At 46.1% G+C, this 27,041-nt stretch overlaps 1 protein-coding gene and 1 non-coding gene across 4 annotated transcripts; both read right to left on the minus strand.

Moving 5' to 3' along the window:
* Positions 1–1,218: 1,218 nt before the first annotated feature.
* KHDC4 (KH domain containing 4, pre-mRNA splicing factor) lies at positions 1,219–25,822 on the minus strand. 3 transcript variants are annotated; one of them, XM_032234040.1, is made up of 14 exons: positions 25,727–25,773; positions 22,283–22,514; positions 21,634–21,762; positions 21,082–21,161; positions 20,064–20,116; positions 19,044–19,210; positions 17,147–17,358; positions 15,196–15,256; positions 14,168–14,225; positions 13,271–13,521; positions 12,078–12,236; positions 8,552–8,664; positions 7,151–7,239; positions 1,219–2,744 (listed from the first exon to the last, which is right to left on the minus strand). In XM_032234040.1, the coding sequence occupies exons 1-14, from the start codon at positions 25,771–25,773 to the stop codon at positions 2,545–2,547; spliced, it is 1,851 nt and encodes a 616-aa protein (XP_032089931.1). In that variant the 3' UTR covers positions 1,219–2,544. The 3 variants fall into 3 exon arrangements, with proteins under 3 accessions (XP_032089931.1, XP_032089932.1, XP_032089933.1); XM_032234041.1 differs by having other exon boundaries at positions 2,545–2,744; positions 12,078–12,194; positions 25,727–25,822; XM_032234042.1 differs by lacking the exon at positions 1,219–2,744 and having other exon boundaries at positions 7,152–7,239; positions 8,552–8,636; positions 25,727–25,822.
* On the minus strand, positions 18,247–18,373 carry LOC116520312. The gene has a single exon (XR_004256757.1).
* Positions 25,823–27,041: the final 1,219 nt, after the last annotated feature.

The following is a 27,041-nucleotide window of genomic DNA, read 5'->3' on the forward strand; positions in this document are numbered from 1 at the left end:
AGTTGAAGTCCAGACATCTTCAAGTTGCTAAGGTTGAGAAACACTGGGCTAGGGAATACTAGAGCGCTAGAATCTGCTAACAGGGGAATTCTGGGAGTTGATGCTGGCTGGGAAATTGTGGGGATTTGATACAAAAGTTGGCTGACAACTTCTGGAAGCTAAAAGATGACTAGGGAATTCTGGGAGTTGAAGTCAACACATGCTGGCTGGGGAATTCTGGAAGCTAGAAGCTGGCTAGGGAATTCTGGGAGATGTAGTCTCCACAGGCTGGCTAGGGAATACTAGAGAGCTAGAATCTGTGCAAACTGGGGAATTCTGGGAGTCAACACTGGTCAAGGAATTCTGGGAGTTGATGCTGGCTGGGGAACTCTGGGAGTTGGATGCAAAAGCTGGCTGGGGAATTCTGGAAGCTAAAAGATGACTAGGGAATTCTGGGAGTTGAAGTCAACACATGCTGGCTGGGGAATTCTGGAAGCTAGAAGCTGGCTAGGGAATTCTGGGAGTCTCCACAGGCTGGCTAGGGAATACTAGAGAGCTAGAATCTGTGCAAACTGGGGAGTTCTGGGAGTCAACACTGGTCAAGGAATTCTGGGAGTTGATGCTGGCTGGGGAATTCTGGGAGTCGGATGCAAAAGCTGGCTGGGGAATTCTGGGAGCTAGAATACAACTGGGGAATTCTGGGAGTTGAAATCAACACATGCTGGCTAGGGAATTCTGGAAGCTAGAAGCTGGCTAGGGAATTCTGGGAGTTGTAGTCTCCACAGGCTGGCTAGGGAATATTAGAGAGCTAGAATCTGTGCAAACTGGAGGATTCTGGGAGCTGAAGTCGACACTGGTCAAGGAATTCTGGGAGTTGATGCTGGCTGGGGAATTCTGGGAGTTGGATGCAAAAGCAGGTTAGGGAATTCTGGGAGCTAGAATACAACTGGGGAATTCTGGGAGTTGAAGTCAACACATCCTGGCTGGGGAATTCCAGAAGCTGAAGTCCACGCATCTCAATGTTGTTGAGGTTAACCTACATAGTTAGTGGAAATGAAACGCAAACCTAGGAAAACTTCCAGGTTCTTCAACCAGCCTTCCCCAAACAAACATTTTTCCCCCCAAAAAACAAACTACGATTCAATGCCTTGAGTGCTGTAGCTTGCTAGAAACTGGAGTCACCAGATTGCCTTAAAAAAAAAAAGAGAGAGACGAGAACGGAAGTAGAACATTTGTACATTTATCGTGAAATTATGGTTCAATTTATTTACAACATGTAGAAAAATCAGAGAACAGACTGAAGTTTGGGGTGGGGGGTGTTGGTTGGGGGGGCGAAGCAAACCCGCCGGGGGGGGGGGGAAAGGAAAGGAAAAATAATCCGACACTTTTGTTCCAATTATTTTAAATACTCTTTTTTTTTTTTTTTGGGCGGGAGAGAAAGCAGAGTCAGTCTGCGGTTCCACATTCCCAAGGCTGCGCAATTCATTGTGCGAAAACATTAAAAAAAAATTAAACCCCCGTGTGTTTAATAGCTAACAGTACTGGCGAAATCCGGTTAGTTCCGAAACAACGATTAAAAACAATCGGCTTTTACCGATTCCAGAACATGTAGTATTATTTTTTTTAAAAAGGGGGGGGGGGAGGGAAACAACCACAGAATGAAATCTGGTCGCCGCTCGCAAATTTGGAACAGAAAGGAGGTCTCGTAACCATACCGAAATGAACGCAATGCTGGTGGAGGAAGCCAAGATTTTAAATTCTAAGAGCTGAATTGTCTAAATTTCCCCTCCGTTGTGCCGTCTCCTTGCTTAAAAAAAGCCAAGAAACGAAAAAATGTTATCCGCCAGGCGGATTAAAAAAAAAAAACTCCAGATCTAAACGGCGCTTACACAGCTACAAAAGCTGCGATTTCCTAATGCTAAAAACAAAAACAATAGAAATAAACAGCTTGGGGGAACAAAAAGGAACAGAGATCCCATCTGGGAAAGGATTCTAGAGTCAAAAAAATATATATATAATGATCCAGCAAAGGTTTTTTTCTGTTCTCCGTTCCAGAAAGGGGGGGGGGAAGTGTCACACGCACACAGCCCGGAGGAGAAGGGGGGGGAGCGGAAATTCTTCCCAGCAAGAAACGAACACGGAACGGCAGCCAGTTGTGACGCAGGGGGGGGCCAAGCAGGCTGACTGGCTGGCCCCTCTTCTGAAAAGCCGCTACTGAGAAGATTCGGGAGCTCAGGCGAGGCGAGGACACTCCTTGGTGCGTGATCGCACGCAACCCGCAGAGGATCGGCCGTCGTGCTGCCGAAGTATCCGGCGGTTTCCCCCTCCCCGCCGTGAGTCGCTCCAAACGGCGGATGTTCGGTACCAGAGGGGGTGGGGAAAGGGCATAAAAAAGAGCCCAGCCACACGAAAAGGAAATAAAAAATAAAAATAGAGTCGTAACTGCATCTCACAAGCGTGTGCAGAGAGCAGGGGGAGGAGCTTCTGGGTTGGCGCGGACTTGTCTCTTGATCGGAATACATGCGGTTTTATTGCTCGAGGCGGAAGGGCGAAGACGGGGAGACCCTAAGGGGCCATCCAGAACGGCATCTGTTGCTTCGCCCGCTGCTGTGACGACGGGTACTGGTATCCGAGCCTCCAGGTTTGGGAGTAGCTACTTGCATTTTTAAGACCCCCGTGGTCTTCCTCTTCGTCCGACGAGTCGCCGGTGTAGGCCACCAGCCCGAGTTCCTTTTCTCGGCCTTTCATCTTCTTGGATGGATGATCTAAAGGACAAAAGAGAAGGGGGGAAAAAGAAAAAAAAAAAAAGAAAGAAAACCAGTCCTCCCCCGCCCCACATCGCCCCCCCCAGTCCCCAAAATAAAGGTGGTGGGGAGGTAGGAAAAAAAGGGAAGAGAAGGATCAAACAATTCCCCCAAAAACAGGTTAATTTAAAAACAAAACAAAAACGTTAGTCGGACACCGGTTTGAAGGCCCCCGAATCAACGGTCACCCCCCAGATCGGTGGATGTCGAGCGACCCGGCGTCCCGCCAACGGTGTTGTGGTCCGCCAGTACCATGTAAGAGAACAGAGAGAGAGAGAGAGAGAGAGAAAGACACAAAAAAAAAGAAGAAGAAAAAAACAGAAAATTAAGTTAGCAAGGCTGGTGCGGTTGGGGAGCGCTCCGTTTCAAAGAATATATGTCAAAAAAGGAAGAAAGCGTTCTTGGCCCAAATTGCTTTTTCAAAATAAAAAAAGGAGAGAGATGGCAAACTTAACAATTTGCAAACAGGTTTAGTAGTGAAAAATCAAAATCGGGGTGGGGGTGGGGGGCTTGTTTGTTTGTTAAGGGGTGGGAAATTAATGCTAAACAACTAATTCCCACAACGCTGTCAAACTGTTAAGTAAGGCTGTATTCCTATTATTCTTCTCGTCTTTCCTATTACCCACCTCCTTTTCTAATTATGACTATAATTTGTGGCTTGTAGCCTTTACGATTTATATTGTTTTATTTAGTATCCTCTGACTATCACTATCTTATGTATCTTACGATTGATGATGAAAGGATTTTTATGATGACTTACGATCATGATTTATCACTTACAGCTTTTATGTAGAATGAGAGCTTATGCACCAAAGACAAATTCCTTGTGTATCTAATCACACTTGGCCAATAAAGAATTCCATTCCTATTCCATTCCATTCTATTTTTTAATCTATTCCACTCCATTCTATATTCTATTCTATTTTTTTATTCTATTCCATTCCATATTCCATTCAATTTTTTATTCCATTCCATTCTATATTCTATTCTATTTTTTTATTCTATTCCATTCCATATTCTATTCAATTTTTTATTCCATTCCATTCTATATTCTATTCTATTTTTTATTCTATTCCATTCTATTCCATTCCATTCTATATTCTATTATAGTCTATTTTTTATTCTATTCCACTCCATTCTATATTCTATTCTATTCAATTTTTTATTCCATTCCATTCTATATTCTATTCTATTTTTTTATTCTATTCCATTCTATTCCATTCCATTCTATATTCTATTATAGTCTATTTTTTATTCTATTCCACTCCATTCTATATTCTATTCTATTCTATTTTTTATTCCATTCCATTCTATATTCTATTCTATTTTTTTATTCTATTCCATTCTATTTCATTCCATTCTATATTCTATTATAGTCTATTTTTTATTCTATTCCACTCCATTCTATGTTCTATTCTATTCAATTTTTTATTCCATTCCATTCTATATTCTATTCTATTTTTTTATTCTATTCCATTCTATTCCATTCCATTCTATATTCTATTATAGTCTATTTTTTATTCTATTCCACTCCATTCTATATTCTATTCTATTCAATTTTTTATTCCATTCCATTCTATATTCTATTCTATTTTTTTATTCTATTCCATTCTATTTCATTCCATTCTATATTCTATTATAGTCTATTTTTTATTCTATTCCACTCCATTCTATATTCTATTCTATTCAATTTTTTATTCCATTCCATTCTATATTCTATTCTATTTTTTTATTCTATTCCATTCTATTCCATTCCATATTCTATTCTATTTTTTATTCTATATTCTATTCTATTTTTTATTCTATTCTATTCCATTCCATTCTATATTCTATTTTATTCTATTTTTAAAATTCTATTCCATTCCATTCTATATTCTATTTTTTATTCTATTCCATTCCATTCTATATTCTATTCTATTCTATATTCTATTCTATTAATTTTCTATATTCTATTATATTCATTATTGTATTGTATTATGTTCTATTATATTTACTCCAGTGGTGGGTTTCAAAATTTTTAGAACCTCTTCTGTAGGTGTGGCCTGCTTTGTGGGAGTGGCTTGCTGGCCATGTGACTGGGTGGGCGTGGCCAACTTGTAAAATGTGGTGAAACTCACTTAACAACGCTCTTGCTTAGCAACCAAAATGTTGGCTCAGAAACTCTGGCATTTGAAGCACACAAGTCTTAAAGCTGTCATGTTACAAGACCTTTGCACCCCTAACCATTTAGAAAAAAAACACCAGGGGTGTTCAAACTTGACAACTTTAAGACTTGTGGACTTCAACTCCCAGAATTCCTCTTCCAGTCATGTTGGCTCAGGAACTCTGGCATTGAAGCATGCAAGTCTTAAAGCTGTCAAGTTACAAGACCCTCATACCCCTAACCCTTGAGAAAAAAACCCCAGGGGTGTTCAAACTTGGCAGCTTTAAGACTTGTGGACTTCAACTCCCAGAATTCCTCCTCTCACTCTTCATCTTGATAATGTCCGGACGGGCGGGGGGAGGGAGCTGGAACCGGTTCTAAACGGCACAATAGATTTGTGGAACCTCTTCTATAGAAGAGGTTAGAACTGGCAGGAACCCACCACTGATTTACTCTATTCTTTATTCTATTCTATTCTTATATTCTAATCTATATTCTTTTCCATTCTAATTTATATTCTATTCTTTATTCTATTCTTATTCTATTCTATATTCTATTCTATATTCTATTCTAATTTATATTCTATTCTATTCTTTATTCTATTCTTATTCTATTCTATATTCTAATCTATATTCTATTCTATATTCTATTCTATTCTTCTACTCTAAATTCTATTCTATTCTATTCTATCTTTATTATATTATATTCTTATTCTATTCTATTCTTATTCTGTTCTCAATTCCATTCTATTCATTTTCTCTATTCTATTCTAATATTGTCATACTATATTAATCAGCATTCAACTAGGGAGGACGTTATAATGTATAAATGAACTGTTGTTAAATTGAGGACCATTTTATGCATGTGGCAGGTGGGCCTCCTGTTTCTGACTGGCTTGGGGGGTGGCCACAGCTTCCTGAGAAAAAGTGAATAGCGCCTCGTGCACTCCAGGACGCAGAGGCAGCTGAATGGGGTCTATAGAATAACATGAGTTGGAAGGGACCTTGGAAGTCTTCTAGTCCAACCCCCTGCTTAGGCAGGAAACCCTACACCCACTTCAGACAATCTCTTCTTAAAAGACTTCCAGTGTTGGAGCAGCAGTCACAATTTCTGGTGGCAAGCTGTTCCACTGACTAATTGTTCTAACTGCCAAGGAAATTTCTCCTTGAGTTCTAAGTTGCTTCTCTCCTTGATTAGTTTCCACCCGTCGCTATTGAAAAGATGGGGGGGGGGGAAGAGAATGGGGAAGGGGCGGATTCGAACTCGGTTCGGGGTGGGTGGGTGGGCGCATTCCTGCAAGAGCCGAGGTGGCGCAGTGGTTAGAGTGCTGTACTGCAGCCACTTCAGCTGACTGTTATCTGCAGTTCGGCGGTTCAAATCCCACAGGCTCAGGGTTGACTCAGCCTTCCATCCTTCCGAGGTGGGTGAAATGAGGGCCCAGACTGTGGGGGCGATATGCTGACTCTGTAAACCGCTTAGAGAGGGCTGAAAGCCCTATAAAGCGGTATATAAGTCTAACTGCTATTGCTATTGCAAGGAGACAAGATATCCTAGGCAGGACTGAGAAATCCTTATGTCAACTTGTAAAGCATTTCCCTGTCTGTTATCAAGTTGACATTGGAGGAAACCCGGGGGGGGGGGGAGGATTCCACACATACTACAGCAGGCTTGTGAGACATTTTACAACCTGCAGTTGGCGAATGTGATTTATGACACAGACTGAGGGGAGGGGAGATCTGACTCCACATAGGTATTGCCGAGATGTGGTTCCTAATAAATGACTGGGTTTCTTTTGAAACTTGGCTCGAGGCTGGTAAGTTCATTAGGACATTTTTGGCTAATGTGATTTATGACACAGACTGAGGAGCGGGGAGAAACAGTTCAGCCATAATTTAACTGAGGTTCAGATCTGACTCCACATGGGTATTGCCGAGATGTGGTTCCGAATAAATGACTGGATTTCTTTTGAAACTTGGCTTGAGGCTGGTAAGTTCATTAGGGCATTTTTCGGAAACCTGACATTTTTCCTCGTTGGGTGGGTTGCTTGAAAGAGGGGAGAAACACAACCACCACCCCCTTCCCCCAAAGGGACACGTCCACTCGGGGTTTGGGGACCCCACTACAACTGAGCGAAGAGAAGCTGAAGGCTTCGAGTTCCGGCCACAAGCAAGACGCCCATCACCGCAAAGAAGACTTGGCAAGCCTCTTGACCCCACCCACTCACCGTTGCTGCCCCCCAAGGACCCGTTTCGGTCATCAGGCTCCGGCTTCATTCCGGTCACTGGTAACGCTGGTGGTGGTGGCATCAGCTGCCTGTTTGGAGACAGAAAAAGGGTGTCTGGTAAGGGAGAGGGTTTGGGGGCTAGAAACCAGGAGCCGGGGAGTTCTAGTCCCGCTTTAGGCGTGAAAGCTGGCTTGAGTGGGACATCGACCAGGAGATGGGGAATTCTAGTCCTGCCTTTAACATGAAAGCTCACTGGGTCTGATGATCACCAGGAGACGGGGAATTCTAGTACCGCCTTTGGCATGAAAGCTCACTGGGTCTGATAATCACCAGGAGACGGGGAATTCTAGTCCTGCCTTTAGCATGAAAGCTCACTGGGTCTGATAATCACCAGGGGATGGGGAATTCTAGTACCGCCTTAGGCACGAAAGCCGGCTTGGGTGGGACATCGACCAGGAGATGGGGAATTCTAGTACCGCCTTAGGCATGAAAGCTCACTGGGTCTGATAATCACCAGGAGGCGGGGAATTCTAGTACCGCCTTAGGCATGAAAGCTGACTAGGTGGCTCCGGGCCAATCAACAGGAGACAAGGAGTTCTAGCCCCGCCTTGAATTCTCAGTCTATCCTGGACAGCACTGAAAAACGGATGGAATTCTATCTTGTCCTGGCAAGGTTTTCTTTTTCAGTCGTACTAAAAACAGTTGGGGGGGGGGGGGGGGCGGACAAATGGTCCAAAAAGGAAAAGAAGGGGGGAGGGGGAAGTTTGTGGCGAGAGGAGACCTTCCTTTCTTCACCGTTGTCCTTCACCAAGTAGAAAAGAGGGTCTCAAAAAGAAATACAGAGCAACCAATGAGAGAATATGAGCTCGCCCCGGGAAAACGGGAAATGGTGAGAAGGAAGCCGAATATTTCCCTGCCTTGATCTTCTTTGGTATAGGGAGGGAAAGAAAAGGAAAGGCCCATCCAGACTCTACAATTAAAGCTTAATCTCAACACAGGTAGTCCTTGACCTACGACCTCGATACAGCCCGTTTACATCGCTAAAAGCGAGGCGGTTTGTTCAGGGAGTTTGTCCCCCTTTTGCGAACTTTCTTCCCACGCTTGTTGCTAAGGGTAATCGCTGCAGCCGTTAAGTTAGCGGTGCTCCCCCGCTCCGCTGATTTCACTGGTCAAAAGGGGATCGCGCGACCACCCCCGGGGCACTGCGACCGTCATAAATGTGAGTCGGTTGCCGAGCTCCTGAACGCTGATCGTGGGGTCGCAAGCGTGCAAAAAAGTCGGTGCGACTTCGAAATGTAGTAAATCAAGGGCTACCTGTACATTTCTAGCAATGTCTCAGAGCAGGCCTGTTGTTTCTCCGGACGGCCCGGGGCTACCTCGCAGGGGTGTCCCCCCACTCACCTGTCCCTCTCTCTCTCCTTTCCTGAGGAACCTGCTGGCTTCGGGCCTGTTCCATCCATGTCCGTCGGGATGCAGAATCCTGTACCTAAATTAGTCATATGAATGGGTCCATGCTATGAGCAGAAAAACATAGCGGCATTAGCAAACCTAAAACACAGACGTGAGCTATCAGCTCCTTCATGAAAAAAAAAAGAAAAAAAAGAAAAAAAGCTCTTTTGCGGAGGCCCAACATTTTCCTGTTTCGTTTCCTTAAATAAGGATACGGCCAGCTTCCTAGAGTTTTGGGATTTGGGGAATATATATATATATATATATATATATTTTTAGGGAGCCGCATGTGGCTCTTTCATCCCTCTGCTGCAGCTCCGTCACCGGTCGGCTCCACAATAGATAGGGCTTTCGGTTAGTACAGGCAGAGGAAAAAGGACGCTGCACTAGGAGGAGACTCTATGGTGGGGGAAACCGGACTTCGGGTAGGCTCCAGAATTGAACGGGGAGGGGCTTTGTGGCTCTTCGAGTGTTTAAGGTTGGCGATCTCTGCTTTAGGGGCGTGACCCGACAAAAGCGCGCCAACGAAACCGCGGCAAGAAAACCGCAACATCATAAACGCGCCCATAACAACGCGCCAACAAAACCGCGATTTAAGTTAAGGTAAGGGTTAGAGTTAGGGTTAGGTTCAGGGCTAGGTTTGGGGCTAGGTTTAGGGTTAGGGTTATTAGGTTGTTATTAGTTGTTTCTTGAAGGCGCGCTTCTGCGCGCATTCGTCGGTGCGATTTCAACCTCACGGTTTTCTTGGCGCGGTTTCGTTGGCGCAGTTTGGCGAGCGCGCATTTGTCGGTGAACCCTTTAGAGGTACTTGATGCTAACTTTAACCAGGAGCAAAACGAGGCTGAGGAAAAATTCTCTCAAAACCAAATGAACTAAACCAGAGAAATTTATTTCTATTTTACAATCCGGAAGCCAAAAATGGAGCAATTTGGCGGCTTCTTTAAGACCACCCCCCCCAGACTTAAAATCTGGAGCTATCCCAAACCCCGCCCTGTTTTTCATGGACTTTCCTGCTTAAATTTCATTTAGTAGGGCATTCCTCGACTTGCGATCGTGACTGTGGGTCATAAAGCGGGTCGCCAGGCGACCATATCTGAATTATACCTCGTGGGCAAAGGTGATTAAGAAAATTCACCAGTTGTTACAGGATGGGAACTCCGCCCAACAGGTGTGTGGCCTAACTCTACAAACGCCTATCGTCGTTGTTTTTTTCCAAAAAGGTTAGGAAAAACTTCACGGAGCAGAACTCACAGGTTTGCGAGTTTCCCCCTCGCTTTGTGTTGTACAAAGAGAACCTTGGAAAGCGAGTGTTATCTTTTCTCTAAACAAAGACTATGCAACATCGGATGACTTGATACGCAATTTTGGGTGAGCAACACACAAAGAAGGGTTTTTTTCCCCCTTGTTTTCATGCCCCAGGTAAGAAAATTGAAGTTGTTGTGAGTTACAATTCGGCCATCTTCCCATATTTTTTTTTTAATTTGGAAGCATTTTTTAATTGGAAAGCATTTGAACGAAATCTCTGGATTCTTCACCTCTAAATCTGGCCTGGCGGCTTTAAATCTGAGCCAAAAATGTTTCTGTTGGAAAAGATTATTCCAAATACCCCCTTCAAATCCCACTTCCCTAAAATCTGCTTTGAAATCCCAAAGTTGAGTTTCATCGCTCAGCGGTGGCTCTCAGAGGGAAACAAAGCCGCAAATTTCAATTGAAAATCTGATTTTTGTTCATGCCTGCAATCACTTTGGTGTAGCTTTAAAAAAAATTGGGGAGGGGGGGACAACCATGTCCACTACTCTATCCATCTCGGGACAGCAGCTGCCGCAAATACAGGTAAGTCCTCGACCATAATCAAGCCCCCAAATAGCCAGGGCTAAGCGAGACAAAACGGTGAAGGGAGCTTTGCCCCATTTTAACAACCGTTCTCGCCACAGCGGCTGAGCAAATCCCCCGCAGCCGTTAAGTTTGTCACCGGTCGTTAAGCGAATCCGGCTTCTCTCTGCTTGCCGGGAGGTTGGCAAAGGGAGTCGTGTGACTCCCAAGGGGGGGGGGGGGCTGCAAACTGTCATGACTACGAGCCGTTTGCTAAGCCTCTGAATTCGGATCACGCGACCGCTGGGGACGCAGCAACGGTCGTAAAGTGTGAAAAAGGGTCATTTCAGCGCTGCTGTCAAAAGTGAACGGTTGCAACTGGAGGACTAACTGTAGATCCCCAAAAACACCACCCCAAGTCTTGAAAAAGCCCGTGGTGACCTCCGGCCTAAACGCTACACGTCCCATGGTCACTTCTTCAGCAGAACTGGCCCTTAGGGAGAGACGGTCATCACAGCTAATGCTTGAATGACAATTATGGAGGTTAGCCAAGCCCTGCTGTGTTGGGCTGTCGGCCACCGGCCCCTCCAGACGCCAAGTCAGAGGAAGACTAGGAGACTCAGGGCAATCGGAGGGGGAAGAGGGAATGGAGCTGTGTGTGAGAGAGAGGGGGCGGGGAGAGAGGGAGTGAGAGAGAGAGACAGAGAGAGGAGAGAGACAGAGAGACAGAGAGACAGAGACAGAGGAGAGAGAGAGACACAGAGAGAGAGAGAGACACAGAGACAGAGACAGAGAGAGGAGACAGACACACACACAAACACACACAGAGAGGAGACAGAGAGAGAGAGACAGAGACACACAGAGACACAGAGAGAGACACACAGAGAGAGGAGACAGACAGAGACACACACAGAGAGAGAGAGAGAGGAGACAGAGAGAGAGACAGAGAGAGAGAGGAGACAGAGACAGAGAAACAGAGAGAGAGAGAGGAGACAGAGAGAGACAGAGACACACAGAGAGAGGAGACAGAGACAAGAGAGAGAGAGAGAGAGGAGACAGAGAGAGACAGAGACACACACAGAGAGAGAGAGAGAGGAGAGAGACAGAGACACAGAGAGACAGAGAGGAGAGAGACAGAGACAGAGAAACAGACACACAGAGAGAGAGAGGAGACACAGAGAGAGACAGAGAGGAGAGAGACAGAGACAGAGCCTGGGTTGTCCATCAGCCCTCAGATGGGGAGTCAACAGCCCCCAGGTCTGGAGGTGGCTGATGAGGAAGAGGAGGAACAGCTGGATCCAATGCCTGATGCGCGGAGCCGCAGAAGGCAGAGGAGAGGAGAGCAGTGGAAATCTATGGGCCGGTCCTCGGGACGGAAGAGCCACCGCTGCTAATGAAGCTCACCCTAGCTCCGGGGATTAAAGGCACACGGGGCGGAGATGAATAGAAGTAGCAGACAACGATTCATCTTATGGCTGGACAGAGTTGTAAGCCTGCGAGATCCACTTTTTCCCCGGGGTTTACGGCGCTCCTAATAAGAGGAAACTTTCGAGTTCACTTCAGAGGGAGTGTTGCGTTTGGGGAGCTGGGTCAGAGCACCTACAATCGTTTTGATCTCAAAGGTGAAACGGGGAGCAGGTAAGGGAACGAGGGCGGCTCACTGCACCTGATATCCCAACAATCCGGATTCGTGGTCGTCCGGGAGCTCCTCGGTGAATCGCCGCTTTTGACCCTGTTGAGGAAGGGACTGCATCTGGGGCTGCGTCCCACTCGGCAAGGGCGTCTTTCCAGGAGCAGCAGGCAAGAAAGGAGCAGTTAGCGGGGTCTGGAAAAAGACACACACGCACACAGACACCCCATAAAAAATACTGAAACGGACCCCTAACGTTGGAACCATCGTTCTAAAGGCACAATGAAGAAAGTTTTATTCTTTTATTTTATTCTTCTTCTGCTTTATTCTTGTATTAGCCGATAACCCGGCATTCGCCAAACTTGGCCCGACAAAACAACGTTTTAGCATGTTAAAATATTTAAAACTAGCCGATAACCCGGCATAGCCCGAGTATTTATTGATCGGGGGGAAAATGTCCGGACCGAATGTAATTTCTAATTTCTACAGTAGAAGCCATTTTACGGCAGTACAGTAGAAGCCATTGAAAGGCACAACAGGCTGTATCTTAACAGAACAGACACCCTTGTGGAGTACTGTGAAGCCATTACTATGTCAATCCCTGCGCTGTACAGTAGAAGCCATTTTACGGCAGTACAGTAGAAGCCATTGAAAGGCACAACAGGTTGTATCTTAACAGAACAGAAACCCTTGTGGAGTACTGTGAAGCCATTACTATGTCAATCCCTGTGCTGTACAGTAGAAGCCATTTTACGGCAGTACAGTAGAAGCCATTGAAAGGCACAACAGGCTGTATCTTAACAGAACAGACACCCTTGTGGAGTACTGTGAAGCCATTACTATGTCAATCCCTGCGCTGTACAGTAGAAGCCATTTTACGGCAGTACAGTAGAAGCCATTGAAAGGCACAACAGGCTGTATCTTAACAGGACAGACACCCTTGTGGAGTACTTTGAAGCCATTACCATGGCAATCCCCTGCACTGTACAGTGGAAGCCATTTTACGGCAGTACAGTAGAAGCATTGAAAGGCACAGCAGGCTGTATCTTAACAAAACAGACACCCAAATCCAGTCTGACAATGTTCAGATTGGATTTGGCATGATAGTCTACCTACCCACCTACAGCATTTTAATCTACCTATAGTCAGCCTTTCCAAGTACCTGGGAGTTGTTGTTGTTATTATTATTATTTAAAATTACTTTGAGAGAAGGCGCTGCATTTTCTTACCTGGCTGGTGGTAGCAGCGGGCTGGACTTGCGTAATGGGGTACTGGGTGGGCACGGGAGGGACGCTGGTGGGGAGGGCCAGTACCCCGGGCGCCATAGGAACTGCCGGAGGACCGATGCCCGGCATCACGTAAGGAGGCTGGCCTGGCTGCTGAGGGGGCGGAGCCATGGGGTAGGTCGCCTGGAAGCCGTTGGGGGGGTAGTACGGTGGCTGGGGAGGAACGGTAGCGATGGTTGCCGGTTGTGCGAATCCTGATGGAAGGCAAAAAGAACGACCGGATGGGAACAGGTTGATTTACCACGTTGGATTGAACGTGGTGGAAAAGAGGAAGCGGGGGGATTTAGATTTGGAGAACCCCAAAACCCCAGAGGGAACAATCCAACCCATCCCTCCCTGGTCAGAAACCTGAAATACAGGTAAGTCCTCAACTTACGACCACAACGAGGCCAAAAATCCCTGTCCTTAAGTGAGACATTGGTTTGTTCTCAAGTGGAGGCATTTGTGAGAGTGAGTTTTGTCCCATTTTACATCCCCCCCCCCCTTGGCTTCAGTTCTTAAGTGGGTCGCCGCAATGGATCAGTTACGATCCCGGTCTTTAAGTGAAACTGGCTTCTTTCTGGATTTTGCTGGTCCAAAGGTCGCAAAAGGGGGTGGGGGCGAATCGCGTGACCTTGGGACACAGCAACGGTCGTAAACGCAAAACCGGCTGCCAAACCGCTGAGTTTTTGATCACATGAAGCCCCCCGGGGGGGGGGAGTGCTGCAACGGTCATAAACTGTGAAAAAAAACCTGGTCCTAAGTCCCTTTTTCCCCGTGCTGTTGTAACTTGGAGCGGTCGCTAAATGAACTGTCGTAAGTCGAGGACTAGATGTAGCTGAGCCCCTGGTCAAGACCTACCTGTTAAGGGCATGGCGGGGGTAATCTGGTTCACGAACCGCGAGTATTCGGCGTGCACCTTAAAACAAATTGCAGATTTGGTCGTCAGGACTCAATTTAATTAATTTGGTAATTAAACTAATCTATTATTACTATTACTATTATTATCATTAAATCATCGGAGGCCTTCTGCAATGATCCCCTCTTTGATGGCAACAGTTCATTCCTCAGTTATGGAATTATTTTACTTTCCAATTGTTGTGGCCCGCCAGCGGAAAAAGGAGCTGGCAGTTGATTCGGGCAGTGAGGAGGGTTGGGGAGGAACCTGGGCCAGTCCTGGAGTCTGGGGAAGGCTCGGAGGAGGGCTCTGTGTCGGAGGCAGAGAGGGGGCCAGGGCCACATGCCAGTTATCAGCTGCCTTCGGAGTTGGACATCAGTGAGGCAGAGGAACAGCTGGAGCCTGTTCCCAGTGTGTGCATGCGCAGAGTGGCTAGACAAAGGGAACAGCTAAAGAACAGGGGTGGACTTGGAGGTAAGGCCGCAGGTGGATGGTGAATGGCCCCTCCCAGGGGAAGTAAAAGAGGAGCAAAAGGGGAGTGGAGTTTGCAGGAGACCATTACGTCGCTTCATTGGTTCGGGACTCTCCGAGCCAGATAAGGTCTGTGACCGTAAATCCTCCCTCGAAAGACTTCGCTGGATGTGAATGAGCAGAATTCACAGCCAATTAAGAAAAGGGGTTTTTATCGTGACAAGGATTTGCTTCAGGCTCTTGGGAAGCTTCGGTCAGAATACCAATCTACCCTGAAGTTTCTCTTATACCGGTCACCCTCGTTTAGCTACCATAATTGGGGCCGGCAACTTGGGCGTTGAGGAGAACAGCATCCTCGGCTCGTGACAAGAAAGTGTCCCTGAAATTTCTAGTCTAGCTAAGGGAAACCTTTGTGACGGGAAGCTGGCCCCGTTTTACGACCTTTCTCGCCACTGAAGGGGTTGAGGGAGGAAAGGGGCAGCGGTTAGAAGTTAGTTAAAGGAGTTGAGAAGTCACTCACTGTCTGTAGTAAGTTCTCGCAAAGCTTTTTGGCTGCTGCCAGGCCTTCTGGCTTGGGGTGGCTGGAAGAGAAAGAAGGGAGCGTTCAGCGTGAAAGATGAAGACGGAATCTGCTTACATTTTAGGAGTTTTAAAGAATTTGAGAAATTCAGGAACGTAAAGCAGGAGGAAGCCCCTTGGCAGGTGGAGCAGCATTGTGGAAGAGCGCTCTCTCTCTCTCTCTCTCCCTCCCTCCCTCCCTCCTCTATCTATCTATCTATCTATCTATCTATCTATCTATCTATCTATCATCTATCTATCTATCTATCATGTTCTCTATCATTCTCATCTCTCTCTCTCTTATCATTCTCATTCTCTCATTCTCAACTATCTCTATCTGCCTCTCTCTTTATCTTCTCTATCATTATTTATCTGCCTCTTTCTCTCTTCTATCTTCTCTGATTCTCCTATATCTCTCTCTTCTCTATCATTCTCATTCTCTATCTTCTCTATCATTCTCATCTATCTATCTGCCTCTTTCTCTCTCTCCTATATCTTCTCTATCATTTTCATCTATCTCTGTCTCTTTCTCTCCCTCTATCATTCTCATGCATCTCTATCTCTCTATTCTCTCTCTACACTATCATATCTATCTTCTCTGTCATTCTCATCGATCTCTATCTCCCTCTCTTTCTCGCTCTCCTCTATCTTCTCTATCATTCTCATCTCTCTCTCTTCTCTATCATTCTCATTCTTTCTCCTCTGATTCTCATCTCTCTATCTGCCTCTCTTTCTCTCTCTTCTCTATCATTCTCATCTATCTCTGCCTCTCTTTCTCTCTCTCCTCTATCATTTTCATCTATCTCTGCCTCTCTTTCTCTCCCTCTATCATGCTCATGCATCTCTATCTCTCTCTATTCTCCCTCTACACTATCATATTTATCTTCTCTATCATTTTCATGCATCTCTATATCTGCCTCTCCTTCTCTATCATCTCTTTCCCTCTTTCTCATCTCTCTCTACCTACTCTATCATCTCTTTCTCTCTCTCTGTCTATTTCTCTCTCTCTCAATGCCACTCGACTTGCGAACCTGTTCCAACGTTAGTTCCCACCCCTTGCGAAACAGACCCCTCCCGACATTTTCAAAACAACAAGATCCATCTGCAAAACTGTTGACCTGTCAGGGTAGCCACAAAGTCATGGGCAGGAAGAAAAATAAACAGCCCCCCCCCCCCACGCCAAAAAAAAGAAAGCGAAAAGTTTTCAAAACTGTAACAAACTCTCATTGTATTAAACATATTAAACTCCGCTCTGGCAACAGGAAGGGCACCTGGCCATTCAAGCACTCGGCTTCAGGACTCCACCCCACAAGGGATTAAGGGATCGTTAAATGACGATGGGGGATGTCTTGATCTTCAAGGCAGGGCACGACCCTTTTATGTCTTGTGGACTTTTGACTCTGTTCTGTCCCCCCTCCTTCTTCGCTCATTAACAGACGACAGGCAGACAGACTTAAAAGGAAATAACTTTATCAGTCCTCGGCTCAAACTGGCTGCGAGCCCAAAATAAACATAAATAAAGTCTCTGGCAAGAAGATAACAGAATGTGAAACAAATCTCCCTTACGGCAAAACCAGGTGTACAAAAAGAAAGCAAAGCACTTCTCCAAGTGTCTCTTCGAATCAGGGTTACAGAAAGCAAATCACTTCTCCAAGTGTCTCTCACAAACAAACCACGACCCATGATCAATGAACGTTGACTTCTGCAACCAGGGCGTGGCACCATCCGTCTTTTTATCTCCAGAACCCCACTAACGAGCCCCAGCTGCATCGTTAATCTTGCCTCCCGGCACAACTCACAGCAAACTTCTGCTGAGTCACAACAGACTCCCAGGGAATTCTGGGAGTTGCGGTCCCCAAACGTATTGTTTCCTTCCAAGTATCTGATCTAAAGGAATCCCGTCATCTGCTTACCTGATGTATATGTACATGGGTTCGAAAGCTTCGCGGCCAGAGGCGGGTTCGATGCAGCCGGAGCCTTTCCCCCGAAGGAAGACCTTTGCCCCCGTCTCTATCTGGATGTGCTGCAAATATGAGCAGCCTGGCCCTTCCACCTTCTCCTTGATGCTGAACGTGGGCACGGCGTGTTCCAACCCCACAAACAGCTTATCCTGGACGTAATGCATCTGTAAAAAAAAAAAAAAAACAACCCACACACATCCAAAAGGTCACTCGGGGGAACCTGCGTCGGCCTGCCGATTCATTTTTTTTTTCTTTCTTCGTCGGCTGGCAGTCCTCGACTTGACGACCGTTTCTTCAGCGGCCAGTAGCATGATTGGCGCTTCTGATTCACGCGATTGAAATTCGGAGGCTGGGCAACCAGCGTGTAATTTACCCTTTAGGCTTTCTCCAAAAAAAGTACGAAGCAGATTCCTGGTCCCGACAAAACCCCCTTTTATGAAACGAATGTGAATTCCTCTCCTTCCCCTTCAGCCAAGGGGTGGCAAACAGTCTTTCAAAGGTGTATTTATGACCACAGACCTTATCTAGCTTGGAAAGCTGCCATGGAAATATTTCCCAAATAATGAGATGCAAGGAAAGACTCTGGGCAGAGTCTCTGAGATTCTCGGACAGATCTTCACACTCCTGAAACATATCTCACAAAAGAACAACCGAATTGTTTCCTGCAAAATCCCCCTCCCCTTTCACTCCTCTTTTATGTCCTCTGGGAGGGGCCATTCACCATCCACCTGTGGCTTTACTCCCAAGTCAACCCTGATTTCTGAGCTGTTCTTTTCTTCTGGCAGCTCTGCGCATGCGCACACTGGGAACAGGCTCCAGCCGTTCCTCTGCCTCACTGCTGTCTAGCTCCAAAGGCACCTGATCACTGCCAGACGGCCTCTGCCTCCGACGCAGAGCCCTCGTCCGAGCCTTCCCCAGACTCCAGGACTGGCCCATCTTCCTCCCCAACCGGCCTCACTCTCCGACTCTGCCACCAGCTCTGCTGGCGGGTCACAACACCCTTCTCCTCTGGGGGCAAACAGCTGATTTCTCTTGGGAGGAAATCTAGAGGGTCCTGTTGGATGGCACAGTGAGGTCTCTGCTGTCTGGAAGCTGGACCCCTCTCTCCATCGCATTTCTGTAAGAGGACGGTTTCGGCCTAGCCCTGCTCAACGGACCAGGCCTTCTTAATCCTCTAGCATTGGGTTCTCTATAGCTTTGGCTATAACTTTTAAAGACTTGTGGACTTCAACTCCCAGAATTCCCCCGGACCATTCTAACTGTCAGGAAATTTCTCCTGATTTCTGATTTGCTTCTCTCCTTGATCGCTTTCCATGCGTTGTTTCTTGTCCTGCCTTCAGGGGCTTTGGAGAATAGGCTGACCCCCTTTTCTTTGGGGCAGCCCCTCAAATATTAGAAGACTGCTATCATATCACCCCAATCTTTCTTTTCACTGGATTAGACATGCTTGCAACCATTTTGCCCAGGAAAATAAGCCATGTCAGGGGATCTTACAGAATAAAAGTTGGAAGGGGCTTTGGAGGTCTTCTAGTCCAACCCCTAACTCAAGCAGGAGACCTATAGCGTTATGGACAAATGGGTGTCCAGTCTCTTCTTGAAAACTTCAAGATATTTTTACATCGTGGCGACCAAAACTGGATGCAGGATTCTTGGTGTGGCCTTACCAAGGCCTTATAAAGTGGTATTAAATAAATCTCTGCCTTTGGATTTAGCAATCATCAAGAAACACGAATCTCCTAGCTCTGCCCATCCGATCAACCCACCCGAAACAGAGAGCAGAGTTAAACTGAACATGTCCCGTCCATCACGCTACCACGCTGGAAAAAATTCCATCTCTAGCAATACTTACTCCGCCGGACTGGAAGGGCGTCTTTTGCCCCACGGCTGGGGGCAAGGGAGTAATGGGGGCGGGCTGGTGGTAGACGGTCACCGTGGCCCCATTGAAGGTGGGGCTGGACCCAGTGGCTGCTTTGACGACACCATTGGTGATGATTTCTTTGATCCGGTTGACAGCTCCTGCAAGAGACGAAACAACGGCGTCAAACACGCCGAAACCTTTACATTCCTGTTGCTAAGCAAGGCGGGCATTAAGGGAGTCCTGCCTGATTTAATAACCTTGGTGGCCGTGGACGTTAAGCGAACCGAGTCCCTTGTCTCAAGCGAGCAGTGGCTTTCCCCCCAGGAAGCTTGGTTTAAGAGGGTTGGATTTCAACTCCCAGAATCCCCCAGCCAGCCTGCTTTAAGAGGGGTGGACTTCAACTCCCAGAATCCCCCAACTAGCAGGATTTAAGAGGGTTGGATTTCAACTCCCTGAATCCCCCAGCCAGCATGCTTTAAGATGGATGGACTTCAACCCCCAGAATCCCCCAGCCAGCATGCTTTGAGAAGGATGGATTTCAACTCCCAGAATCCCTCACCCATCATGCTTTGAGAAGGATGGACTTCAACTCCCAGAATCCCTCACCCATCATGCTTTGAGAAGGATGGACTTCAACTCCCAGAATCCCCCAGCCAGCATGCTTTAAATTGGGTGCACCAACTGCCAGAATTTCGCAGCCAGCATGCTTTAAGAGAAATGGACGTCAACTCCCCGAATCCCCCAACTAGCATGCTTGAAAGATGGGTGGATTTCAGCTCCCAGAATTCCCCAGCCATCATGCTTTAAAATGGGTGGACTCCAGCTCCCAGAATTCCTCAAACAGGCATGCTTTAAGACAAGTGAATTTCAACTCCCAGAATTCCCAAGCCAGCAGAGAGAGACTAAGCCACAAAATCAGCCGCAGGGCGCAAAGAAAGCCACGTTTTTCTTTCCCGATTCCCGAGTTCACCCACATTTTTGCCACACCAGATCCAAACCGAATCGACTTACTGTCTACCAGTTCCCTCGTCTGTCCTTGGACGTGTAAGTACAGGGGACGATCTCTGGGGAGAGAAATAAAGGAAGGCACGTTTCATTATTATTATTATTATTTTTAATCCTCGGAACCCAAGATGAAGACTTCAGATGCTGGAAAAATATCTTTTTGAGTTGAGAATCATGAGTGGTTTCCTTTGAAAGAGGTAAAATGTTGGAATACAAGCCAGAGGAGGTGCATGTCGCCTGGGCGAAAAATTTCGGTTGCAATGTGGAATTGGCTAAGTGGGAAAAACTTTGGATACAATCAGAAACTAACAATGGTTACGGCGTATAAGAGAAAATCTGTATAAGATGTTCTACAGATGGCATCTCCCTCCAGCACGCGTCTCCAAAATGTTTAAAAATCTGGCCCCAAATTGTTGGAAGTGTAAAAAAAAACACCAGGCACTTTTTATCATATGCGGTGGACGTGCAAATGAAGCAAAAAATTATTGGAAAATGATTCAATCATGGTTAGAACAAATGGTGGGAGACCAAATCTTGTTTAAACCGGAGATTTTTCTCCTAGGTATAATACCGGAGGGGTTTAAGAAAGATACACTTTATTTTAATTATCCATGTACTAACTGTGGCGCGCATAACTTGTGCACAATATTGGGAAAAAAGAAAATACACCATCAGAGCTAGATATAATCAGAAAAAGTGTTGGCCTGTGCGGAAGCAGATAGGCTCCCTCTTGAACTTAAAAAATAAATCAGAATATTTCGACGTCTGGAACAGATTTTATGACTGGTATAGAGAGAAGGTGACAAGACCGGAACAAACTGTATATTTTGTAATTGGACAGAAGGATAGACAATGTATTAAGTAGGCTAATTGTCAATGGTTGAGACTAGCTGTATATAATGTGAATGTATGGTCACTTCGACTTCACGGTTCTGCATTGTTTTAAATGTAAAAATAATAAAAATATATTGAAAAAAAAGAAAGAAAGAGGTAAAAGGGAGGTGGAAACAGCGGCAATACACACCCGGGGCCAATTTTGAGTTTCTCTTCTGCGGTCATGTATCGCCCCCGAGTCGAGACTGCGGCCCCACTGAGCTTGCTTATCTGCAGACGTTGTGGGGGGGAGGAAGAGGAGAAAGAGGGAGAGAGAAGAGAAATAAAAAAACCACAATCAGCCATGCAAGAAAGAAGCTCTATGGAAGATCCATAAATTGGATTGCCTCTTTCGCGAAGGTGTTTCTAGCAGGACCCTCCCCACCCCCCTCCCCAAATCACGACAAACAAGCTACACTTAAAATTATTATTTTCCTGTGGCTTGTTGGGAAGACAAAAGAGGTAGATTGACCCATCGAAAGGAAGAAAAGGAACACAAAGGAAAATGCAGGGTTTCTTAGCCCGGGATAATTTGAAGACTTCAACTCCCAGAATTCCCCAGTCAGCAGGATTTCAATTCCCAGAAATATAAGGAGGCGGCACGGACCTGTTTTAAGCCTATCAAGCTGATACTATGGGAAATTAAGGTACTGAAGAGCTCCCCCCCCCCCCCCCCCCCGTTTTCCTGGATAGGGTGCCAGACCTCGTCCTGCGTCTGTCCTCTTGTTAGGAGATTTCGGCACGTGAGCGGCACGTCGTTGATTTCCACTTCTGCCACCACGAGATCATCTTTGCTTTTGTTCGCCGACGGACCTTTGCCTGGAGCCTGGAGCTGCCGAAGATCAGAAGGGAAGATTTACGGTCACAGACCTTATCTGGCTTGGAGAGCTGCCAGGCCGAGATCTGCAAAACTTGGCCAGGAGCCTCGGAGAGTCACGAACCAATGAAGTGAACTAATTGTCTCCTGCAAACTCCACTCCCCTTTCGCTCCTCTTTTATTTCCTCTGGGAGGGGCCATTCACCGTCCACCTGTGGCCTTACTCCCAAGTCGACCCCTGGTCTTTAGCTCTTCCCTTCGTCCTGCAACTCTGCACTTCCGCACACAGGGAACAGGCTCCAGCTCTTCTTCTGCCTCACTGATGTCTGACTCCGAAGGCAGCTGATAACTGTCGGACGGCCCTGGCCCCCTCTCTGCCTCCGACACAGAGCCCTCATCAGAGCTTTCCCCAGACTCCAGGACTGGCCCAGGTTTCCTCCCCAACCCTTCTCAGTTGTCAGATTTAGTGTCTGAATCTGCTGCCAGTTCCGCTGGCCACTGGCGGGCCACAACATCCACCTCCATAACCACTGACCTTGTCTGCAGAGTTGGACGAGGGCTTCAGCTTCCCTTTTGCCATCAACATGGCGTTGATTTTTGCGGCCACTGCCGCAGCGGCATCCAAAGCTCCCAAAGGCGCCGCCGAGCCTTCTGAGCCCGACATGCCGTCTCCGCTGCCCTGCATGGGCCGGCCAGCCACAGGGGTGGTAGCAGGAAGGAGAAAGAGAGCTGGCGAAGGCCCCGGCTGGTCCCATTTGCTCCGACGCCTGGAAATTAGGGGGGAAAAATATAATTTTTAAAAAATTGCTTCTGTCAGCTAGGTCTTTTATTTCTCAAATCTTCCTTTGGACGTTCTGGAACACTTTGCTTCTGTTCTCTATAATCAGAACCTGTAATTCTGCTCTGTGACCATCGTAGCGTTAGAAGTTTTATATTAAAATATATTTTACTCTTTATACTGTTTCCATTTTCCCTTAAAATATGAACAGAATCCGCAATGATCAGTGTCTCCGCTAGATAATTGGCGGTCAAGCTGAAATTAAATTAATCAAGCAAAAATAGCAAACGGGGAAATGTCTTTAACTTCCTCAAACACCTCCCCCCACACCAAAATAAGTAACCCAGACCTAATCCACATATCAAAGGATAAGGTCTGCAAACACAGTTAATTAAATTAGTTCCCCCAGAGAAAGTCCATGTTCACAAGAATAAAAATACCTACACACACACAAACAAGAATGCCCCTCAACGGACACCCTAGAATCATCACGTGATACCCCAAACTCCCCTTATAAAAATCTGCCGCTGTACCCCATTTTTTGGTTGCCTGCCCCTAAAATCCAACTGTGTTTGCTTTTAGGAATAAATATTTCTTCTTTCCTTAATACTGTCTAGATCTCATTTTTATTTCTTCTTGCGCAACCCTGAGCTGGACACCCCAAATTCTTCTTCTGACAATTAGGTTGAATTCAGATCTACGAGTTAATAAAAAATAAAAATTATGAATCCACTTAATGGTTTGTTTTTGCAGTTCAAGGTCATTGTTGCTGTTGTGAAATCGGGGGTAAAACCAAATCAGCAACTTGAAAGAAGGACCAGGAACAAATAATTCTCATCCATCCATTTTTCGCTTCAAAATCCACCCAGAAATGAAACCTGGAAACAGACGGCAGGTTTTCAAGGAAGAGCCAATGAGGCGGCTGTGCCTGGAGAGCGAATCAAAAGCCGGGCCCCTTGAGGCGCTCCACCAATCAGGGGGGAGAGTGCCTCAAGTATAAAAAGGGGCCACCCCTGAGGGAGAGGGTCAGACTGCCCAGAGAGACTGTGAGGGAAGGAAGATAAGACTGAAGTCACGGCCCCTGAGGCAAAAAGAGATGAAGTCACTTGCCCACCTCAGGAGACCAGAAGGGGAGAAGAAGACCCAGAAGGAAGGCTCTCCTGAGGGGAAAAAGAGCTTGAAGTCACTTGGAGCCTCAGCAGACGGGAAGGAGGCCAAGCAGCCCTGAAGCTGAAGAAGATCCAAACTTTCCCCAATTCTTGAGGGGAAAAAAGTTGAATTAGCCGCTCACCTCAGAAAAGTCCAGAAAAGGAGAGGACCCAGAAGGAAAAGCAGTTCCTGAGGGAAACTTCTGGCGCTTTAGGAGGTGGAAAAGAGGCCAAGCAGCCCTGGTGCTGAAGAAAACTGGGTAAAGAAGATCTAGAAGGAAGTGACTATTCCTGAGGCAAAAAGAGCTGAATTTGCTGTTCACCTCAGAAGTCCAGAAACGGGGCAGAAGACCCAGAAGGAAAGGCAGTTCCTGAGGGAAACTTGGTGCTTCAGGAGGTGGAAAAGAGGCCAAGCAACCCTGGCGCTGAAGAAAACTGGGCAAAGAAGATCCAGAAGGATGCCCCAATTCCTGAGGCAAAAAGAGCTGAATTCGCTGTTCACCTCAGAAAAGTCCAGAAAAGGAGCAGAAGACTCAGAAGGAAAGGCAGCTCCTGAGGGAAACTTTTGACGCTTCAGGAGGTGAAGCTGGAGTTGAGGGAACCTCAGAGGATGAAGAGGAGAAGCCTGGAAGAGGAGGAAGAAGAAACCCAGAGGCCAAAAGAAGACCAAGTGAGGAGACCGGAGCCCAGCCAAGCTCCGGAAGGCCCCGAGACCAGAATTTTGGGGTGAAAGGAGCTGTTTTGAGGGCAGAGAGAACAAAAAAGAGCTGAAGTCAAGGCCCGCTTTGGGGTGTGATAGATAGAGGATATTGATAGAAGATATGGATGGATGGATAAGATAGATGGATGGATGATAGACAGACAGACAGACAGACAGACAGAGATGTAGATAGAACAGGTAAGTATGTAGGTAACTGGTAGATATACATAAATACATACATACATATAGATTAGACAGACAAATATGGATACAGGATAGACAGATGGATGATAGATAAGAGATACAGAAAGACAACTGATATAGATATAGAAGATTATGGATGAACTAATTAATAAACTGAATAATAGAGAGATTAAGTTGCTCGCCAATGAGCTGTTGCTGCATTCTTGCCATTTTTCTTTGGGGAGCACATAACATTTATGATTCAAATATATATAGATATATAGATATATATGTGTGTGTCCGTTTCTGTGTCCGTACGTACATACATACATATATATATGTAGCATTTGTGCTGATAAAGAAATAAAGGGAGACTATATATATCATACATATTCATATATATATATGAACATATTTTCCGCTCGACACCCTTCCAAAGAATATTCAGGGCAATAACCAAATAAAAGGACACAAAATAAATTGTTTAAGGGAAATTAAATTAATTTTTAATTTAATTTCTTTAAATCCTTTGGGGAGGGAGGGGATTCACACGACTCTAAAGGGGAAGGGATGTCTTTAAACCACCCGGGGGCTATATATAAGACACACACAATTTATTTTATATAAAATGAGTGTGTGTGTGTGTCTGTGTGTGTATATATGTATGTATGTATGTGTGTGTGTGTGTGTGTGTGTGTGTGTGTATATATATATATATATATATCTGTATAAATTTATAATACGTATAATTATAATATACACACACACACATACTTTTTATATAAAATAATGTATTATTTTATTACACACATATATATGCACACACATATACATATATACACACACATATATATACATATACATACACACACACACACACACACATATATATATATATATATATATATATATATATATATATATATATATATATATATATATATATATATATACATACATACATACATACATACATACACATACACACACACACAGAGACATAAATAGGGATAATAGGGGCGGGGGTCAGCTGAAGGGCTGGGGAAAAGGGGCGCGGGAGCTGATGGGAGTTGTAGTCCGTTGCTGGTAGGCCCAGGAGGCCCCGCTCGGGCGCTTTTTTTTTACCCGTCCTCCGTCCCCGATTCCTCCCCGCCAGGCCGCCTTCCTCACCCGCTCGAGGCCCCCGGCTCCCGTTGCCCCGAGCATCCCGCTGACATGGCTGAAGCCGCCGCCGCCACCGCCTCCTCCTCCTCCTCCTTCGGGGAGAAACTTCCCCCTCGGCGTCACTTCCGCTTCTTCGTCGGCGTCACTTCCGGGAAAGGGTCGCCTGAGAAACGGAACAACGCGCAGGAGGCATGGACCCTAGAACTATGCCTGTTTTTTTAAAGAAATGTAAAGAGGGATACGGGCGTCAACTTCCGGGTACCCGTTTCGGATTTTTTTTCCTAAAGCGCAGAAGGGAGGGAAAGGGGAGAAATCAAGTTTTAATGAGAAAAACAAGATTGGAGGATGGGTTGGAAGCAGATTCAGGAGAGGCAGAAGCCGCGTGTGATCCCTATTCCTCTTTAACGCGATGAAAAAGAGTTTTAAAAAAGCATAGACTCCTTTAAAAGAATAAATTTTGCTGTTTTTTTAAAGCTCTCCAGCTGAGGCTCCCTCAAAAACCTCAAAAATCTCTAAAATTTCAAATCAATGACACTCCTCCTTCGCACTTCTTTAATTGAAATCCGGCCCATATTTCCAATATTATTTGTTTGAAACCAAACCCGGAAGTGTTCTACATTTTCCTATATCTATGCCACAAGCTGGTCCTCACATCCGGCTCCTTGCCTCGCGGGGGTGGATGGGAAAGTGAGGCGGGTAGAGCGCTCGGGTCACGTGACTTTCTGCTTCCCCGTGCACTGGAGCACGTGCTCTCCCTTCTCCTGAGCCCAAAACCCACCAAAATAAAGGAGGGAAAAGAGAAATATTCCGATTTTTATTCTGAAATCATCTTAAATAATATATCTAAAGCAATGTTCCTCCACCATCTCTGCAACTGTAAGACAGGTGGACTTCAATTCCCAGAATTCCCAGACGGCATGCTTTTAAGAGGGCTCCAACTCCCAGGTTTCCCAGCCAGCAGGGGTGGACTCCAACTCCCAGAATCCCCCAGCAAGCATGCTTTAAGAGGGGTGGGCTTCAACTCCCAGAATCCCCCAGCCAGCATGTTTTAAAAGGGGAGGACTTCAACTCCCAGAATCCCCCAGCAAGCATGCTTTAAGAGGGGTGGGCTTCAACTCCCAGAATCCCCCAGCCAGCATGCTTTAAGAGGGGAGGACTTCCACTCCCAGAATCCCCAATCCAGCATGCTTTAAGAGTGGTGGATTTCAACTCCCAGAATCCCCTAGCCAACATGCTTTAAGAGGGGTGGGCTTCAACTCCCAGAATCCCCCAGCCAGCATGTTTTAAGAGGGATAGACTTCAACTCCCAGAATCCCCCAGC

This window comes from Thamnophis elegans, chromosome 17 (assembly GCF_009769535.1).
Source record: "Thamnophis elegans isolate rThaEle1 chromosome 17, rThaEle1.pri, whole genome shotgun sequence".
Taxonomy (NCBI): Eukaryota; Metazoa; Chordata; class Lepidosauria; order Squamata; family Colubridae; genus Thamnophis; species Thamnophis elegans.

Coding starts and splice junctions, on each gene's coding strand:
- KHDC4 (XM_032234040.1), bottom strand. CDS start 25,773: ATGTCAGCGGGATGCTCGGGGCAACGGGAGCCGGGGGCCTCGAGCGG. Junction 22,515..25,726: donor GAGCCGGGGGCCTCGAGCGG/GTGAGGAAGGCG, acceptor CCTAATTTCCAG/GCGTCGGAGCAAATGGGACC. Junction 2,745..7,150: donor GTCCTTGGGGGGCAGCAACG/GTGAGTGGGTGG, acceptor TTTGTCCTTTAG/ATCATCCATCCAAGAAGATG.